Here is a 21,129-nt window from a genome sequence, read left to right as displayed (position 1 = left end):
GACTGTGTGTGTTTGCCCGTTGGCTCCGCTGCCGCGGCCGCCGCAGTGAGATCCTGGCCCTGCTATCATGGCTGTAATGGCTCGATCAAGGCGTCGCAACACACTGCTGTTGTGATTTTTAAAACACCCAGTTTCATTTGTGGACTGTTAAGAACTGAGTAGATCTTTTTAATCCTCATTTTTAATGAATCTGCAGCGCATGACACACAACAACAGACTGGCTCTGCAAATGACAGCATACATTGGTGGTTTGATTTACTCCTCTGCTCCGAAGAATACAGTGATGTGTTTGCAACAAATTTTGTGATTGTTTCTAATAAAATGTTGATTAATACACATCTACAAGCTTTGATGAGCTGTTGCAGAAAATCACACAATGGGATCAGTAATACTACCAGCTCCTGGTAGTGTGGATGTCCTCAGTGTGAATAAAAAAAAATTATGCAGAATAATATTATTTTAGAGAATGGGTTTACTGCAAGTTGTGACAGATGACGTGGTTCAATAGTGAGCAAGCAGACTGTGCATGCAAATGTTGTTTCACTGAGAGAAACTACTCATGGGGGATTTTGTCTGTGAGTAAGGTACACTGGGTTGCATCAGATGTGGTTGTCTTGCTTCTGCTGATTTCCTTTCCTTGCCCAGTTTAATCTGATTTAGTCTTGGGAAGACCAGTGAATGTTGCTAATTGCAGGCATGTGTTGTGTTGGTATTGTCTTTAACCATGACACATCAGTAACATTTGTGACTGTCATCCTCAGTCTTGGGCAAAGGCAAATACACCTATTGTGTAGGTGTTGGTAACTATTCATACTAGAGGCCAACAGAAACGCTCTGTTATTTTAAATTAACTATGGTCAGATGTTGAAAACGCAGCAAATGTACAATCCATCAGAGGTTTTGCTGAGCAGCACTTACATGATGCTCTGCTCTTGTGACTTCGATGCACTCATTTGGAGTTACTTGAAGTAGTAGTTGAGTCAAAGTTTTGTTTCCAGTAGTTTCTGGGAAGGAGTCTCTAGTGGCACCTTTCCACAGAGTTTTTTTATTTCACAACAGTCACTTTTAGTTGGTGAAGGAAGAAAAACCTTAATTTCAGACATTGTCTTGCCATCCTGTTTGAATCACATGCGAGCAATGACCATGAGCTAGATGTACTGTATGATGAGTCACTGTGTGTCCAAGCTGTTTTGATGATGCAGTAGAGGAGCTATAAAGGCTTGGACAGTTGTTTTTATAGCTGCATTTTTAATGTCTATTTAACATTCAAAGCTATCTTTTCATTGTTACCTAAACATAATTTAAGTGCCCCTTTTTCCTCTTTTGTTTTTCAGTAACTTGGGCAAGCAAAAGCCTTTGGCCATGTCCGGACAGAGGAGAGGAGCTGCTGCACGGCTGCCTAAATGTGCCTTCTGCAGAACCAACCGGGACAAGGAGTGTGGCCAGCTGCTGATGTCTGACAGCCAGAAGGTGGCGGCCCACCATAAATGCATGGTGAGCAGAGCACATTGTTCTCAACCAATTGGCCTGTGATTGTTCAAGCCAAAGTCGTACTTGGATGTAGCTTAACCGTTGTCACACAGAACTGAAGCCAAAGACGTGCAGATTTTGTTTGATGCAGTTAGATTTTGTAATGGGACACCTACAAAAACCCTGCAGTTTACAAAGAAAAAAGGAGAAAAACAATCAATTTGTATAACAGAAATAAGTGGTTCATCTATACATTTCTTTGAAAGGCTCCCCTGGGTGGTGCTGACTTCCAGGTTAATGAAAAAACTTCTACAGTTTCTGATGTGCCATTCAAAAATATGCACAAATTAAAAATGCAGCACGGTGGCACAGTGGTTAGCGCTGTTGCCTCACAGCGAGAAGGTTCCGGGTTCGGGTAACAAGGTTCCTGGGACCTTTTTGTGTGGAGTTTGCATGTTCTCCCCTTGCTTGCGTGGGTTCTCTCCGGGTAGTCCGGCTTCCTCCCACAGTGCCCCCCACCCCACCCCCCACGCGACCCTGTTCAGGGACCAAGCGGTAGAAAATGAATGAATAAAAATGGCAAATATGAGCTTCTGTTATAGGTGTATCACATTAAAATTAGTTCTGATGAAACTGTCAGTATGATGCCAGTAAAACATAAAATAGTTAACTCTCTATGGAGGAAACTGATACATTACAAGTGCTACAGGGAAATACACATACAGGTATGGTTCATTCCAGCTTGTAAGTAAATGTGAAATGTTGCAGCATTATAGTCTGACAATGTGTATTAGAGAAGACCTCATAAAATAATAATGGTTTTCATATTTGTGCCATGTAGCTTTTCTCCTCTGCCTTGGTCACATCTCACTCAGACAGTGACAACATTGGAGGGTTTTCCATTGAGGATGTGAAAAAAGAGATCAAGAGGGGAAATAAATTGGTAAGTACCCAGTAGAGCTTTTGTTGTGTGCTAACTGTAAGCTGTAAATGAAACTGAGCATATTTGGATCTAAATATATGGCCCTACAGGTGGTGGTGGTGGTGTTGAGGCCAACACTACAGCACATTTCATTACTGTGCATAACTAAGGATATGCAGCAGCTGCTTTAATTAACTAATGATGGGGATACTCACGTTTGCAAACACTGCTGTTTTCTTGAGCATAGCAATGTCTCCATAGTGGTTACTAACACTCGGTTGTAGGTGTATTAAGCGCACCTAGCTAAAAGGATCACACAGTTGAATTAACATGCCCCTAAAACAGTTTGAACAAAGATAAGATTATCACCTTCATGAAGGAGGATTTATTGCAGGACTGTTAGTTTGACTGCATTAATTTTAACTTGGTGTACCTAATAAACAATCAGCTGAGTGCCTTTAATATCAGGTTTCCTCATTGTGTATTTCTGGGGGTGTGTATTCATACTCCTTTTTTGTGTTCATAGTGTGTGTGTGTGTCTATAGGATCACAAAGTAAGTTGTATCAAGGAAAGAAGCTGATACTAGCATCCCTCTCATGTGTTAAGTAGGAAACATCATCTTTTGTTTTCTAATAAAACATCAGTGGGCAGTGGTGGCCCAAGAGGCAGATCGTGACCAGAAGTTTCAACATCACTGCAGAGGTGGCCTTGAGCAAGTCCCTTAACCTACGTGCCAGCAGGTCGGAGTATGTCCTGGGCAGCTTCCAGGTGTGAATGTGTGTAACTGTGGCTGTGTTCAGGGCATTGCTGTGAAAGAGGCTGCTTTTCAGTGGCACCGCTGTGTAAAACCACAAAGCTTGTGGTTTGACATTAGGGATCCGGGCCTGGATCAGGGTACATTTGAACCCAAAGTCCTGTTTATTTTGTACTTGACTCTGGCATTGTGCCAAAGTCCACTTGAAGAGATGGTTTTGAGCTTGATGCCAGAGTCGATTCATTTGTATTCAAGTACAGTCCACGGGAGATGTGAACGCAACCATGCTCAAATAAGGAAGTGGGCTGCTATGTGACGTCATAACTATTAGACTCTGCCGGCTTAAACATGAACAAACGTGGCTGTGAAAGGATCTCTGTGGAGTAACGAAGAAGTACGATACTTGCTTGAAATTTGGGCCGACGAAAACGTACAATGACAACTGGATACAAAAAAACAATTTGTGGAAGTTTTCGTCAGTATTTACAGAAACAGATTACGTCCAGTTGATGATGCAAGTGGTACTCTTTTTGGCAGATTGCAAACCAACTACAAGCATACTGCCACCTACTGTATTGGAATGTGTACATATGTAGGTGTGCTAATGTGACAGCAGACCTGCAGAGGAGGGGGGAGCAATCATGCTCAGGCATGGTACAAATAATCATAATGTGAAAACACCCAGTGACACTACTGTATAAAATAACATAAATAAAACTAAAAGAAAAAAATCTAGAATTCTTGTGTTGTTAAAATGAACGTGTTCATTTCTTCATGTGACAGATTGTTAACCTACAGTGTTTCTGCTCAGATCGGTTTCACACATTGTTTATTTTTCATAGAGGTTCCCATAGCTTATGCCATGATTTTTATATGAAACCTTGATACTGTGCTGTAAAATATCACCCATTCACTTACTGGTAAAGTGTCCATTTCTTCACATCTCTAAGCAAGATGTTTATTTAAATTCATATTCCTATATTTTTTTTTTACTTTTTCACACACTTTGACCTACATGAGTTTTGTTTTTGTATAACCTCTAGAGTCCCTGCGTCCTCATATGAGGACCGCACAGCTTGGGTTTCCAAAGCTCAGGACTCTAGAGGTTAATCAGAGCAATGTTTAGATGGTAATTAATGATAAATATGGGTAATGATGCATCTTTGCATAAATTTAAACATGTTTTCATTTTAATATTAAGATTTCTCTGCTGTTGTTCCAGCTTTTTCTACAATCTTGTGTTCTTCTGTGCCGGCCTCCCTGCTGAATTTAATTTGTTTTTCTCCTGCAATGAACAAATTCTCCCCACAGGGGTATCATTGGATGATATTTGCATATGGCCTTTCTTACAGTTGTCTGTCAGGCTCAGGGCCCCATCGTCTTTGGAGAGAAATAATTATTCAGATCCACATCTGAAAAAATCACATTTCGCATTAATGAGTGGCAAATCACATTACCAGTTGTCAGCTATTTTTCATGAACCTAAAATGTTGTGGAACTGCATGTCCTTGGCTATTTTTCTGAAAGCTGGAGCTGTGCTTTGTCTCCCTCCAGATGTGTTCCTCATGTCACCGACCAGGTGCTACTATTGGTTGTGATGTGAAGACGTGCCGGAGGACGTATCACTATTATTGCGCTGTGAAGGACAAAGCCCAGATCAAAGAGAACCCCTCACAAGGGATTTACCTGTATGTCCTTTTACCGTTGGACTCTCTACACATTCATCTACAATAATTAAAATGTTTAGGTTTATTTCAATTAAAATATACTTTTTTTTTGTTCCTGACCATAGTGTTTACTGTCGCAAACACCGGGATGCTTCTCAGGATGGCATTCAAGGTAGAGTAGGCTTTAGCATCTGTTATATCACTAAGCTACATGGATGGTTGGATTTGCAGCTTAACTGTAAATATCTGTGTGATATGTACTTCACTGTGAAATGTGTTGATAGATTCTAACACAACAGCAATACCCTGGTTTTCAGCTATATTCTTGATATTAAGTCAGGTTTTTGTCTCAAAATTGAAAAACTCTAAAAATGCATCTTCTTGCAGGTTCTTTTCTTGGATGAACTTTTTATCAACACAAAAACGTGTCTTTAGCATGACAGTTTGTTTGTTATTAGATGAAGAAGAGGGAGGTGTGGCCAATGATTCAGACTCATCGCCTCCACAAAGTCGGGGCAGAGGAAGGTTTGAGAAGGGGAGAGCCAAGGTGGGATCTCGTGGCCAAGCAGAAGACACTCACTCACAGGCTGCAGACGAGGAGAGTTCCTCTCACGTAAGGCAACATCTGTTGCAGAATTCAGTCTACGAAATTTACTTAAATGGTCTGTTGGTTGTGTGTCGTCTTTTGTTTTCATTGTTGTTCTGTGTGTTCTAGCGGGACAGGTCTCCTCTTCGGGCCAGCCCAGCAGATGGCGGCCAGCGCTGTGGGTTTTGTCATGCTGGTGATGAAGAAAACGAAACCAGAGGCATGCTTCACACTGATAATTCCAAAAAAGTGGCTGCCCACTACAAGTGCATGGTAAGGTTACTGTGTGTGTGTGTGTGTGTGTGTGCGCGCGCGCACGCAACATTTTACTAAGCAGATTGTTATAAATGTGCATTTAAAGTAAGCCCACTTCATCGGCAGTCCCTAATCTCTGATCCCTTGCAGCTGTTTTCATCTGGGACAGTCCAGCTGACCACTACATCTCGTGCTGAATTTGGGAACTTTGACGTGAAAACGGTCATCCAGGAAATTAAGAGGGGGAAAAGAATGGTGGGAATATTTGTCCTATTTCAATTTCAAAAACAGATTTTGAAGTGTACTCAGAATGAAATGATTGGCTTTGTTCCTTTTCCAGAAATGTACGCTCTGCACTCAGCTGGGTGCTACGATTGGCTGTGAAATCAAAGCATGTGTGAAGACCTACCACTATCACTGCGGCCTGCAGGACAAAGCCAAGTACATTGAAAACATGGCACGCGGCATCTACAAGTGAGCTCAACCTCTACAGATAAATACATTTTACAGTTAAAAATCAACATCACTTCAAAATGAAACATAGACAAATTCATTTTGCTGTATTATATACTTTTTATGTGTAGATTTTCTCTGTTTATTTGCAGTAATTGTTGCCACACGTTTCATGTTGGTGTTGCTTCGCATATGATCATTGCAATTATTCCTTGAACTACATTAAGGATGTGGGATCACAAAGCTTATTAATCCTCTATATATAGACTGTTGTCAGAATTATTTGTTTTTGGCTATAATAGTGTTTTAATGTTATATCACATTTCGGTATGTATTAGATAAAGAAGTTAGCGTTACCGTAGTAGCCCCACCACCTTCCTCTCAATTTTCCAAATACAACTAAGCCTCATTTTCTGGTGCTGAACAATGAAATTGTATCAGAAGTTAAGGTGATAATCCTGTGTGCAGCCAGAGACAGCGTAGACTGCTTATCCATCCAACTGGGTGCCAAAGGAAAGTAGGACTCTCCATATATTAAAAAATATGTCTCTAATGCACACAATGGATGTGTAAATATGAAATCTTATTATATTATGCGCACAATTACGAGCAGCGTGTTTTGCATTACTGCTTCAGGCGTGCTCATCTTGTCATCTTTCAGGAATGCAAAAATAAGAGAGGAAAAAATGGAAATGTATACAAATACCCTCAACACCTGATTTACCACCTCTGCTACAGATGGAACTACAGCTGAAATTTAATGTTGGGAGAAAGCAGGTGCAAAATTTCCAGCACTGCTGTCAGCGTGCAGCTGTTAGTCATCTGACAGCTAAGAATCTGTTTGAGGAAGAGTGTTTGTAAATCCCATCGCCTGCCAGAGGAAAATAATTTGTCCATTTTTGGAGTTCTGTGTGGAATGTGTCAAATTTGGCTTTTCTTCTCTGCTTTTTTGTGTCATTCCAATGCAAACAAAAGAAATAAACATGAGAATAAAAAAATAAATTTCTGTGATTCCAACAGTTTTCTACAAGAAGTGGTGTTATCTGACAGAAATGGAAGGGTGCCAGTATTTTTTTAACATCACTGTATGTTAACCCGTTACTCTCATTTCTTTTACTTGTTTTGTGTTTCTGTATTTTCTCACTTTCAAGCTTCTCTGCGTGTTTTCAGACTATACTGTAAGAACCACAGTGGCAATGAGGAGAGGGATGAAGAAGACGAGGAACGAGAAAATCGGAGCAGAGAGAGGGCAGCAGTTGACCACGGTAGAACACCATCGACACAAGTGAATGGCAATTAGATACATAGGTTAGTAGTAGTTACAGTTGTTAACAAACCTTTTTATTGAAACTCACTGAATGTCCACATTTGTCCTTCATGAAGCCAGTTTATTGTATGTCCTTCTTACAGCTTGTCCTGATGGATGTGACGTGAGGAGGAAACGGAGGAACTCAAAGACGAGGGAGAGATATTTTTTATACTGAATCTTAGCCTACTCACAAGGTCGCGCTCTACAAGCTCCCACGAGTCGTTCACACAGTTTCTTCCAGTAACTGGACACGATGTTCCAATGTGCACCAGATGTCTTCTTCATGAAACCCTGTTTTGAGTTGACTGGGTGAGCTTTTCACAGGCTGATGACACTCTGCAGAGCACAGGACTGCTGCAGGATCAGGAAAAGCCATGTTGGATATTTTCTGAAGAGTCGGTTATGGGCTCGGTTTCACCTACGTGTATTGTTGCCAAGAATAAGAGCTGATGGAAAGGTCTTGATTGTCACTTGCTTCCCATGTCCTCACAGATTACATGACCCACATTTGCTGAAACTGATACATTCTTAGCTTCTAAAGGACTCACTTTTATGAGGGGTCTGTTTGTTACTATTCTCTCTATGAAGTTGTGGAGTTTGATTACCTTGTTTCTGTAATCATGTCTTAAAAATACTCTTTCATGTTAGCCTTTCTTTCTTGATACGTAATATTTTGCTACTGTATTATCATCATGAGTAATTTTGAATATTTGAATTTCAGACGGTCACAATTAGAGGCTTTGCCAGCATGCACTTGGACTTTCCCACTGTTAAAGGTGGTGTTTTTTTAATTTAGTTGCAAAGGGCAAAGTAGAGCTCTTTAGAGGAGTTGGCTTGACTTTGTTTGATGTACTGTTACTTGTATCTCTACAGATGTATCCATGAATGATTGGAAATGGAAAATATTTTATTTTACACATTTACAGAGTGAACCGAGTCCTTCATTTGAAAGTGTGGCTATACAAAGAACTACTCCTGGCTGAGACGGTTATTAAAGTTGAAGGTTTCTGGTCGGCTTTGAAGAGCAGCCATGGGAACAGAGGCTCTTTGAAAGGCGCCCAATCTTATGGCTCCATTCCTTTCATAGAGCCTTTCAAAATAATGGCTCATCATTCCTTTTTCCTCCTCATGTCTGTGGTGTAATAGTTTCAGGTCTGTCTGTTTGGCTGAGGGCAGAGCTTAGCTACATGCACAAGGGGCTTGACAGAGAGGCCACCTTTAGAAAGTAACTGCCATGTCGAATTCAAAACATAACTTTCCGTTTTCTGATTCACTGCTTTGTTTTGCTAGCACGGCTCCTTCTCTTCATCCACTGTAGCTTGCTTGACCATCATTCCAATGTGCACCAGATGTCTTCTTCATGAAACCCTGTTTTGAGTTGACTGGGTGAGCTTTTCACAGGCTGATGACACTCTGCAGAGCACAGGACTGCTGCAGGATCAGGAAAAGCCATGTTGGATATTTTCTGAAGAGTCGGTTATGGGCTCGGTTTCACCTACGTGTATTGTTGCCAAGAATAAGAGCTGATGGAAAGGTCTTGATTGTCACTTGCTTCCCATGTCCTCACAGATTACATGACCCACATTTGCTGAAACTGATACATTCTTAGCTTCTAAAGGACTCACTTTTATGAGGGGTCTGTTTGTTACTATTCTCTCTATGAAGTTGTGGAGTTTGATTACCTTGTTTCTGTAATCATGTCTTAAAAATACTCTTTCATGTTAGCCTTTCTTTCTTGATACGTAATATTTTGCTACTGTATTATCATCATGAGTAATTTTGAATATTTGAATTTCAGACGGTCACAATTAGAGGCTTTGCCAGCATGCACTTGGACTTTCCCACTGTTAAAGGTGGTGTTTTTTTAATTTAGTTGCAAAGGGCAAAGTAGAGCTCTTTAGAGGAGTTGGCTTGACTTTGTTTGATGTACTGTTACTTGTATCTCTACAGATGTATCCATGAATGATTGGAAATGGAAAATATTTTATTTTACACATTTACAGAGTGAACCGAGTCCTTCATTTGAAAGTGTGGCTATACAAAGAACTACTCCTGGCTGAGACGGTTATTAAAGTTGAAGGTTTCTGGTCGGCTTTGAAGAGCAGCCATGGGAACAGAGGCTCTTTGAAAGGCGCCCAATCTTATGGCTCCATTCCTTTCATAGAGCCTTTCAAAATAATGGCTCATCATTCCTTTTTCCTCCTCATGTCTGTGGTGTAATAGTTTCAGGTCTGTCTGTTTGGCTGAGGGCAGAGCTTAGCTACATGCACAAGGGGCTTGACAGAGAGGCCACCTTTAGAAAGTAACTGCCATGTCGAATTCAAAACATAACTTTCCGTTTTCTGATTCACTGCTTTGTTTTGCTAGCACGGCTCCTTCTCTTCATCCACTGTAGCTTGCTTGACCATCACTGCTCTGTCTCTCTCCTAGTGAAGTAAATTAAGAACAGAGGCAGTGAAATTTGGGCACAAACATAAAATGAACAGCTCTCTAGTGGAACTTGGACCCCTTTGTTCCTACTGTCGAGCTGTTGAATAGAATCGGATCATTTGCGAATATAACCTCACTAGAAGAGTGAGGAATGTCTCACTAGCTGCAATGTCATGAAGTAGTTGGAGCATGTAGCTACATTTGCTGTAATGTCGCCGTTCAGTGTAAAGGGGTCTCATGTTCTCACCTGGAACATTCCCTCTGCAGTTGTAGCATTTTATATGTGGATTATTTTATTTAAATGTAAAAATCTTATGCACATAAATTATCAGTAGGTCCACATTAAAGTGTGTTAGGAAAGCTTTAGTGTAGTATATGCTGCAAGTCAAAGATTTTATAGTAAAGCCTTAGGAAATCATGTAAGTTTGTTGGTATTATAAAAGGAAAACAGTCCTTTTATTCCTAAACATGGAGATTTACTGTTTTATTATGATTCTTCAAAACACTGTCCATATCCATGCAACAATGAAATGCCCAACTACATTAAAAGAAAAGGGAGGGCTACAACAAAATACCGTGTTGAACTTCAGTTTTATACTACATACGGATAGGCAGCAATCTAAGGATGGCTCTGTTCTGTTTGAGTGGCCCAGTCATTCGTGACAGTGAGCCAGAATGAACAATGCCAGGACCTTGACGGAAGCAGCTAAATGGAATTCAGCCAACTACACTTTTTTTCCTACATGTCAAAATGTCTTCTGTGAGAAAGATATTTCTTATATGTTATTGTTCAAAGTATCATGTTTTTGTAGATGGTGTACAAGAAGTGATAGTTCACTGTTTTGCACTAAACAGAGATGATGCAATATGTGTGGACAAAAACAAACAGCAACTTGAGTGTCGCTGCCAGTTTAACTTGACAGGTGTTTAAGAGCAACAAGATGACACTGGTGATGGTGGTAAAACAACCCTCCACCCTTCTCATGACATTCTGATCAGGCACTAAAATCTTTTTTTTATTATTTCTATTTTTAATAATTTATCTCATCAACTGTCCAATTACATTTTCAAATATTTCCCAATGCACAGATCTAAATACTGCTTTAAAATCTTAAGGCCAGGAATATAATTTTGGCAGGGAAATGCAGAATCTTTCAATTTGTTTTTGTGGTTCACACATTTTATTATACTGAATTTCTGCTGGAATCGGCCAAATGAAACCTACCCTGTGTTTAATTTTGCTGAACCCCTGCACCTCAGAGTTATCAGTAGTGGTCAATCAAAACAATACATTCACTCAAGAATTTATAAGTTTGACATACTTGCACTTCACTTGGAGGCACTTTATAATCATAATCCACTACAATTGCAATTATTTCACATGTGTAGTTACTATTTACTGTACTAATTAGGATTTTAAGTACAAAACAGACTGAGTAGTCAGCTTATCAGATACACCTAACTAGAACTAATGCACCCTAATCTGACAGTCCTACAAGTCTTCCATTTATGAAGGTGACCCTTACATTTTTGTTGAAACTGTTTAGAGTGGTGTTGATTAAACTGTATTTTGGAAGATGTGGCATGTGCAGCTGTTGAACTCGGTTGCATTATGTTGAAAGGTGTTCCTGTTATTTTCTCCCAAATGACATCAGTGAGGCTAATCTAAATAACTGAACCAGCTCTCTGTTAACAGTAAAAGCGCTGCATTCAAAATCTAATTTTTGACCCCACATACCACACAGTGTAGGCTTTTTACTGCTTATTGCTTTATTTAAAGGAATTACTATTTTACAATTTAATTTTCCCCTAATTACTAATTTTGTGAATCGCTGCTAACAATTTTTTCTTATTCACAGTTTGAACTAAAACCACAAACATCTATCTATCTGTCTGTCTGTGTAGTCATTCAGCCAGTCCAGCAGTCATGCTTATAATAAGTGCATTTAATAAAAAAAGTATAAAGGGAGGTTGGTTGGGTTCAGCATTTATTACCAGTAGGTGTCTCTAGTGCACGCTGTGTTAGAGACACCTACTGGTACCTACTGAGACCATGAGTTACTGAATCTGTTTGTCAGTGATATAGTTGGCTGAAGAGTCGGTGCTTTGCGAAATCGCTAGTGTCGCCATAACAACTTGCTTTCTCTTTGACATTGCACACCGCGGTCAGAAGTTGACATGTCAGTATCAGCAGGCTGAAACATGCTATGTATTCACAGCTCGATCGCTAACCCCCCGGGGGGCGGGGCTAATACGGTCCTGCTCATTTGATTGGCCTTACGCCTTTCTGCGTCATCATATACAAAACATCTGATGTACGTGCAGCCGCAGTCCGGAAAAAGGCATATCACTTTATAGGAACGTGAGCTAGCTGTTTCCATGTGTTTGCCGCGGTCACAGGGGTGACGAGTCCGCGAAAGCAACTTGAGAACAGAAATTTATCTTGTCTTTCCAAAGACTACGGTAGACTACATAAAACTGAGCTGCAGGGAGCGACACGGTTATGGCGACATCCAGCTCCTGTGTTGTGGTAAGTTAGAAAGTGGTGGGAGGTTAAGTCACCACTGCATACCTGCTGGAATAAGACGCTGTATATAGATTGATCTTGCTTGTTAGAGAACTTAAATCTACTGAATTCTGTTAGTCATTAGTTACCTGACTGTATGGCCCGTATGCTCACCGCTTTGTGCAAATAACACTGTATTACCAGTGTAGCGTGGCCTGCGGCTTTGGAGATAGACACGCGCTCTTCACGTTTGCAGCAATGTTACGTCCCGCGTTTGGACTGGCACATAAAAACACGATTAAAACCTAATATTCATCTTATGGGTCTGACAGCAGGTTACACGTTGTAACCTTATCAGTATAACTACACGAATATACAATGACAGCAAGAAACGCACGAGCTACAAACAAGGGGCGTGGCTTTGAGCGCGCGCTTCTCCATTAAGGGTTATAGATAATAAGGGTGCTAGGTGTTATGACTGTGTATATTTGGCGTAAACTATAACTTAGTGGCTTGAATCGATTCAAACGCGCATGTCCACTGCATGGATGCAGTGTTATCTTGACTGCAACAAGGTGAATTTGCAGGCAAAGTTCAAATTTGCTTTAAAGGGTGAAGTTCAATCTAACCAGCAGGAGTAACAGTGAAGGCGCACAGGAAGATATGGAAACTGACAGTCCTCAATTTAGTTTGCATAATTTTTATTATGAAATGAAGGCTAAATCGATTGCATTTCATTTTGCCATGGGTTTTGGATTTCTTTATTCAAATTGCAATTCATTTTTAAATTGGCAATTCATTCCACCAGAGCAGTTGTCAAATCTATGGTATTTCTTTGGAAAACAGCTGTGTGGTGGTATACAGTGATTGTTTTGTAAGTTTAGTGATGTGATCAATCTGAGGAAATGTCATCAATTATCAGCAAGGTTCCTCTTGGTGCCACAAGCAATTTAAAATAAGATATTCATGGTTAAGTAAACCTCTGTTGTACAGATGACTCCACAGATCTTACTGCCTTTCGAAGGAAAAGGCTTGTATATGTTTTGTTTCAGTTATTTTTTTGTTCGATTTTCCCAGGCGGTACTGGGATTTCAGCAGTTTAAGAACAGGATTGTACAGAGGACTTAAATGTCAATAAAAAGTGATCGTTTTTCCAGTTTGAGTCAAAGCACAAGGCCCAATCTTGTAGGATCTGTTTACATTTTGCAATTTATGTGACAGATAAGCTGACAGCACTCTTTAAACTGGAATAAGTAAATAACGAATGTTCCGTTTCTCAGGACATTTTCAGCATTTATTGTTGTCAGCTCTGGCAACAGACTGGCAGACCCACTTGCTGACAGATAATGAAGCTAAATGCACAATTCAAATTAAATCAGCTATACAACATGGGGTTGCCAGACGTGGACTTTGTTTACATGGGTTTCTCTTCTTTTGACCTCAGACTAGTTCACTGGGTTGTTTGTCATGTTTTGCCTCAGCTTTGTTCCTTAAACAACAGGCAACAAACCTGTAACACTGTATAACAGGCCTTCAGCTCATGTGAACATGAGGACATCTGCTGCTCAGTATCAGTCATCATTATTTGTAACTGAAAGGGAGTAGCCCAAACAGATGGATGCATTTTTCCATTTCAGTGGGCACAAAGCGAATTTCTTTATTCTAGTTCAACCATGTGTGATTTGAGAATGGGTAATTTGTTGACTTGACAGGATCCAAGTTCTGCACTGGTATAAATAGTGTGAGTCTGCATTAGGTCGCTCGCATTGTTCCCACCTCACCTGAGCTCTGCACTGGCTTCCCAGCTGTCACATGATACTAGTTATGTTGTCTGAGTTAATCAGGTATGGAGTTTGACCTAGAGCAGTGTGTGAGATTTTTAAAATATAAGCAATACTGAAAAACATTTATAGAATTAGGCACAGAATAGAGTTTCTGGAAGACATGTTGCATGACATGACATTTTATTATTTGTACAAAATGTTTACTTAGAGGAGACCTTCAGTGATGAGTAAAAAAGACATATACCTCTTTGTAGGAATCAAAGGTTACTATTGACATGTGTAGGTGGAGATCCTTTTTGCTTGCTAAACTGTAGAGAATAGTCCATTTTAACCTAACATTATCTCATTGTCAAAGGATTAGTTTAACCCCTTTGTGTTGTGTCTTGTTTTAGATCAGTGATGATGAGCAGGGGTATGACCTAGACCTCTTTTGCATACCAAAGCACTATGCGGATGACCTGGAGAAGGTCTACATCCCTCATGGACTCATTTTGGACAGGTAAGTTGCCACATTGGTAGTAGATTGTAGCAATGTGATGAATTGTTAGGTCAACTAAAAGGTGGGTTGTCTGAGTGATTGGTTGATTACAAAGGTCCTTTTGGATTGCTTTTCCTTTGGCAGATTTGGGATTTAAAATGAATATTGTAGATAACCTCTTCTTTTTTTTTTCTTTTTTTTGCTGGTAATTTCTTTGGGGTTATATACATAAGAAATGACAGCTCTGCCTGCTGACACACACTGAGAGGAAATGGAAACTACTGCTGACAGTAGAAGACTGAGCTGACTGTTCTCTCTTTCTCTCCCTCATGTGATTCCAGGACAGAGCGACTGGCCAGAGAGATCATGAAGGAAATGGGCGGGCACCATATTGTGGCCCTCTGTGTGCTCAAAGGAGGCTATAAGTTTTTTGCAGACCTGCTGGACTACATCAAGGCCCTGAACAGGAACAGTGACCGCTCCATCCCAATGACAGTGGACTTTATTCGCCTCAAGAGCTACTGCGTATGTAATATTTGGTACCATTTAAGATGTCTCTTTTTTTATTTTATGTTTTTATTATGCAGTGACATTGTGTTACTTTATTGTTTTGTTTAAAAGATTTACAAGTTTGAATGGATTTTTGACCACTAGTGGTACTATGAAGCAGTGTTTAGCCTTTACGTATTTTGTCTGTGTTTTGTGCATACACGAGGATGCACATGCATGTATGTGAGCACACAGGCCATACATGACGCATTCTATACATTTCATGTTGGAAATGTGAAGACTTAAAGCTGGCAACCATGGATTTAATTAATACAGGCGTTAAAGTCAAGCGTCAGTTTTTGTGTGTGCCACATTTCAATACAAACGTAGCACAAATTACCAGACTACTCAAAAGAAAATGTCAATGTGCGTGTATCCACCACCAACTGCTGTTTAAATGACAGTAATGTACATATAAGTTCTATCCAAAGTACTGTACAGTTTACCTCTCATGCACCCATTCACACACCATTTCCGTCAAGCTACCATGTGAGGTGCTGACCTGACCATCAGCCACAATTTAGGGTTTATTATCTTGCTCAAAGACACTTGGGCATGTTGCTGGAAAGAGCTGGGGATCAAACTGCTTACCCTGTAAATAGTAGATGCCCTGCTCTTCCTTCTGAGCCCTATATCACTGAAGACCCTCTGAAAGAGGATAAATCACGCACCATCGCCTTCCTCTACTTTCTACCCATTGCTATGGGCATCTTGACAAAGGGCGAAACAGTGACATGACAGGGTTCTTATATTTAACGGTAAATGTGTATGTGCCAGCCTGTTAGCATGTCTTTGATAGCTCTGTGCAGTTAACTCACTGCTTTATCTGACAACTTCTACAACTTGTGTCAAGCTGCATTTATCTTCTTTTTGTCAATGTAATGTAGAAGGCAGGAATCATATAGGAGAGACTGAAACTATTATTCTCTCCTCCACAGACATTTTACCATTCACCTGTATCCAAACAAGCCACTTCGTCAGTTTTCACCGTCACTTCTGGGTGAATTTTGCCTTCATGTCCATGAAGTTAAAAATCTTTAACTTTGGTCACTTTGCGAGACCTTTTCACATCACTTGGAATCCCACAATGCTTTGCCAAGCGATTCACTCATGTCTCATAAAATGAAATGGGGGGTGAATTTCACGTCGCTCCACACTACACTCAGTGGGTCTTCACTAAGGCTGGTGGTGTTGATTTTCCATTAAGTAATTTCAGAAAAAGAGGGCACAATGGCATGATGTAATTAAGAGTGTCAGTCAAATTTGGTAGGGAGGAAAATCACGTAGAAAACATGATACATTTGAGGATGTTAGTTTCCTCATCCGTCCGCATATATCCGTTTTGTGTGTTGCTATTTTTCGTCTCTTCGGTGGACACAAGTCACATGCTTCATGTATGCCATGGTTTATTTGCTAAGCCTGTTTCCATTGCACTCCGTTTTCTTTTTATTGATGCATCAATTTGTTCACCTCAGCCAAGTGTAAAATTTCACAATTTTAACTTCTATCTTGTGATTACACGTGGGTTTTGGTAAGAAGCATTGAATGTCGGCATCATTTTTGACTGGATTTCTACATTACACAACTGCTACAGTCATGTGAAAAAATTAGGACACCCTTTGAAAGCATGTGTATTTTGTAACACGTTTTAATATATGGTTATTTAATCTCAATTTTAACAATACAGAGAGATTAAAGTAATACAACTAAACAAGTAAAACTGAAGAAAAGTCTTTTCAAGATCTTCTGTAAATGTAATTCTACAAAAATGCCTATTCTAACTGAGGAAAAAGATAGCACACCCTCACATGTATGCCCTCTTAAAATGGCTCAAATCACACACAGGTATATCACACCAGGTGCACATAATTAGTAGATTGTTTGAGGGGTTTCTTGCATGTACAGCCCTTTTCAAGTCACCCCACAGCATCTCAATGGGATTCAGGTCTGGACTTTGACTCTGCCATTCCAGGACTCTCCATTTCTTCTTTTTCAGCCAGTCTTTGGTTGATTTACTAGTATGTTTTGGGTCATTGTCATGTTGCATGGTCCAGTTCCGCTTCAGCTTTAATTTTCTAACCGATGGTCTCACATGTTCTTCAAGCACCTTCTGATACACAGTAGAATTCATGGTGGATTCTATGATGGTGAGCTGACCAGGTCCTGCTGCAGCAAAGCAGCCCCAAACCATGACACTTCCACCTCCATGCTTCACAGTTGGTATGAGGTTCTTTTCCTGGAATGCTGTGTTTGGTTTACGCCAAACATGTCCTCTGCTCTGGTGTCCAAATAATTCAATTTTGGACTCATCTGTCCAAAGAACATTATTCCAGAAGTCCTGGTCTTTGTCAACATTCTCTCTGGCAAATGTCAGTCTGGCCTTGATGTTTCTCTTAGAGAGCAAAGGTTTCCTCCTTGCACGCCTCCCATGCAAGTTAAACTTGTGCAGTCTCTTTCTGATTGTAGAGGCATGCACTTCTACATCAACAGTAGCCAGAGCCTGCTGTAGGTCTCGAGATGACATTTTAGGGTTTTTGGAGACCTCTTTTAGCATCTTGCGGTCTGCTCTTGGTGTGAACTTGCTGGGGCGACCAGACCTGGGCATGTTGGCAGTTGTTTTGAAAGCCCTCCATTTGTAGACTATCTTCCGGACAGTGGAATGGCTGATTTCAAAATCTTTTGAGATCTTTTTAAATCCTTTACCAGACTCATAGGCTGCTACAATGTTTTTTCTGAAGGCCTCTGACAGCTCTTTTGCTCTCACCATGGTGCTCACTCTCACTTCAACAGTCAGGAGCACACCAAACTAAATGTTTGAGGTTTAGATGGGGCAAGCCTCATTCAAAATGCTGAGTAACGATCTACTAATTATGTGCACCTGGTGTGATATACCTGTGTGTGATTTGAGCCATTTTAAGAGGGCATACATGTGAGGGTGTGCTATCTTTTTCCTCAGTTAGAATAGGCATTTTTGTAGAATTACATTTACAGAAGATCTTGAAAAGACTTTTCTTCAGTTTTACTTGTTTAGTTGTATTACTTTAATCTCTCTGTATTGTTAAAATTGAGATTAAATAACCATATATTAAAACATGTTACAAAATACACATGCTTTCAAAGGGTGTCCTAATTTTTTCACATGACTGTATATTGCACTATATACAACTTTTTGACCTAGTTTTGTTTCTTAATATTCTGTGCCTGTACAACCTTTAATACGAAGTCGACTTCATTCTTGTCTTCACAGAACGATCAGTCGACTGGTGAAATCAAAGTAATCGGTGGCGATGACCTGTCAACGTTGACGGGCAAGGTAAGAAGTATGAAGGGCAACATTATTATAGCTAAAATGATCTTTGTTGACATTGATCATTATTGGTAATAATAATATTACTTCGTCTTAAAATGAGAAACAAGGTTTTTCCACTGATACAATATTAATTTGTTGTTTGACAATGAAATGAGAAGGCTACAGCCAAGGTTACATGTTAAGATAAAATGTATCCAGTGTTTTTCTCACTATGATGATTCTGTTTTTCTTTTTTACACAGAATGTCTTGATTGTAGAGGTATGTACTGAATTTATTGTTATATTTTAAAATAGGAAGCCTTCAGTTCCATGACCCTAATATGAGCTTCTCATGCTGTGTTTCAAGGATATTATCGACACGGGAAAGACGATGAAGACATTATTGCAACGCCTCAAACAGTACAATCCCAAAATGGTTAAAGTAGCAAGGTAATTCAGTCTTTTTACAACAAGCCTTCAGATACCACCTACAGTATGATGTGTAACAAAAGGAATCATATTTATCTGAGTATTCCAATAACAATAGTTTGTAGTGGCTCCTGTAACTACAGTGTTTTGATGATCAGTCTGATTTCTGTCCTCAGTTTGTTGGTGAAGAGAACACCAAGAAGTGTTGGCTACCGGCCAGACTGTGAGTTTAAGACAAACGTTTTGGTTAAACTTCATAGTAAGCCTGCATGATAAATCGATTTGTGAGCATGATTTTGATCCCTGTGTGATCTCTCTCACGTCAAACAGAATTATTATCACGTGAGACTGAGATCGCACAGGGATCGAACTCATGCTCACAAATCGATTTATCATGCAGCCCTACTTTAGTTATTAGAAGGCACTGTTTTAAAGTGTAGTCGGCTTTTCAATGAACGCTTTGTATACCTTCATTTCAGTGCTGTTAGTTTACCACTACAAAGACAAAGTGATTGACTGACCTGTTTTATGTCAGTTGTAGGATTCGAGGTCCCTGACAAATTTGTGGTGGGATATGCGCTGGACTACAATGAGTACTTTAGGGATCTAAATGTAAGTATTTGAGATGTGTAAAGAAACTTAAAGAGTAAAGCATCTTATGTTTCACATGTCTAGAGTTCGGATAAACAGTTTGTAGCTTTGTTTTAATAATAGGTCTGACCAGCCTATGGGACCAGAATGATGACTTTCAATGTTGGCATTGAAAAATAAAACTTGGTACTGAAAACAAAACCAAAACTGATAAAGACAACATTGGCATCGGCAAGTTTGTATTTAGGGGTGGAGGGTGTGTCCACTGTGCGCAACATTGTCAAGAGGTTTACAGCTCATGGCGCTGTAGCCAATCTCACTGGATGTGGACAAAGGAGAAAAATAGATGACAGATTGCAATGAAGAATATATATGTTTTTTTTAATATACAAAATGTTCAGTACCGTTGTTTTCTTTTCAGTTCTGGTTTTGTTTAAAATCATCATTCTGGCTCCATACGAGACCCCCTAAACAAATAATGTGAATCAATATTGTGCTGTAATACTCACTGATCCTTTTCTGTTTCAGCATATCTGCCTCATTAGTGAAACAGGGAAGGAGAAGTACAAGGCATGAAGACCACTTTGTAACCATTTTTTTTTTTAAATGTGTGGTTATATCATTTCATTTTATATTCTATTACGTCATTCTTTTGTCATTTCAAAATCCCCAGCCTGCTCAGGGTCCCTGAGGATGCACTCAAGTGGCGACAATCCTGACAGTCATGTTTCCTGTTGTAGCCAGCACATGTATGCACAGGCTGGATTCACCTTAAGATAAATTGATTGTCTTAGAGCCACACCTGGGTTGAACAGCATGGAGCCCAGCTTGGCCTGAAATTAGTATGTTTCTTTACCCCCCATTAAGCAATGGAGTAATTTATTCAAAGCAGTGCTGCTAACGTGAAGTTCAAAATCACAGTTGTGCTGCCAAAAGACTTCACACATTTGACAACCTCCTGTTTTATAATATATTGCTTTTACTGTCATTCTATTTTTACTTGGAACTATCAATATGGGCTCTCTTAAAGAGGACGTTATATTTTCTTGACGTCTGTATGTATATTTTGGGACAAAACACTCTTCTATGTTACTGTGTTGTGTGATTAGATTATCTTAAAATAGACTGTTGAAAATGAACACAAATACTGGCTGATGTCCCTAAATAAACACACGGGTATGCTGAAGATGAAATATCCTCTTATTTGAGTGTTAATGAAATCTTGATCTGAACAAAGCATTCATTAAATTTCTTTGTGTTAACATAAAAGACAAATCCATTTTATGCTGAAAAATACATAGTTTATAGATGTATGAATGTTCATTTGATACTTCAGTTGGAGTTAAGTTCAGTTGTGTTATACTTCATTAAATGAGACATAATTTAAATAGTTTTTAAAATTCTTAAAATATAAAATGCTATCATTTTATGGTGCCATCACTGTGAACCAGTGTTGACTGAATTTTGCGGTATCTGGCATTAAATGTTCACACTGATCTTGCAACTGGTGGAATATACTAGAAAGCATTTTATACAAAATAATACTATATACCTAGAACATTGAAATCATTGTTGGCCAATCAATGATGGAAATTCAGTTGTGATGCAGTTAAAAGTATTTACTGGAAATAGTATTGGGTTCTTGAATTATGTCAA

At 39.6% G+C, this 21,129-nt stretch overlaps 2 protein-coding genes across 2 annotated transcripts in view; both read left to right on the top strand.

Moving 5' to 3' along the window:
* The window catches only part of phf6 (PHD finger protein 6), a 9,434-nt gene extending 690 nt beyond the window's left edge, over nucleotides 1-8,744 (top strand). Inside the window, exons 2-11 of the mRNA XM_020595582.1 lie at nucleotides 1,335-1,494; nucleotides 2,312-2,413; nucleotides 4,702-4,835; nucleotides 4,940-4,986; nucleotides 5,273-5,427; nucleotides 5,530-5,673; nucleotides 5,806-5,910; nucleotides 5,996-6,129; nucleotides 7,279-7,416; nucleotides 7,519-8,744. Coding sequence (XP_020451238.1) covers nucleotides 1,363-1,494; nucleotides 2,312-2,413; nucleotides 4,702-4,835; nucleotides 4,940-4,986; nucleotides 5,273-5,427; nucleotides 5,530-5,673; nucleotides 5,806-5,910; nucleotides 5,996-6,129; nucleotides 7,279-7,408 — 1,083 coding nt within the window. The 5' untranslated portion in view covers nucleotides 1,335-1,362 and the 3' untranslated portion in view covers nucleotides 7,409-7,416; nucleotides 7,519-8,744. The remainder of the gene's footprint in view (nucleotides 1-1,334; nucleotides 1,495-2,311; nucleotides 2,414-4,701; nucleotides 4,836-4,939; nucleotides 4,987-5,272; nucleotides 5,428-5,529; nucleotides 5,674-5,805; nucleotides 5,911-5,995; nucleotides 6,130-7,278; nucleotides 7,417-7,518) is intronic.
* Nucleotides 8,745-12,140: 3,396 nt separating this feature from the next.
* On the top strand, nucleotides 12,141-20,659 carry hprt1 (hypoxanthine phosphoribosyltransferase 1). The gene is made up of 9 exons (XM_020595584.1): nucleotides 12,141-12,377; nucleotides 14,530-14,636; nucleotides 14,957-15,140; nucleotides 18,412-18,477; nucleotides 18,716-18,733; nucleotides 18,821-18,903; nucleotides 19,059-19,105; nucleotides 19,418-19,494; nucleotides 20,002-20,659. The coding sequence occupies exons 1-9, from the start codon at nucleotides 12,351-12,353 to the stop codon at nucleotides 20,047-20,049; spliced, it is 657 nt and encodes a 218-aa protein (XP_020451240.1). The 5' UTR covers nucleotides 12,141-12,350; the 3' UTR covers nucleotides 20,050-20,659.
* The last annotated feature ends 470 nt before the right edge of the window (nucleotides 20,660-21,129 follow it).

Source organism: Monopterus albus, unplaced genomic scaffold (assembly GCF_001952655.1).
Source record: "Monopterus albus unplaced genomic scaffold, M_albus_1.0 scaffold27.1, whole genome shotgun sequence".
Taxonomy (NCBI): domain Eukaryota; kingdom Metazoa; phylum Chordata; class Actinopteri; order Synbranchiformes; family Synbranchidae; genus Monopterus; species Monopterus albus.
This window is presented reverse-complemented; position numbering and strand designations above follow the sequence as displayed.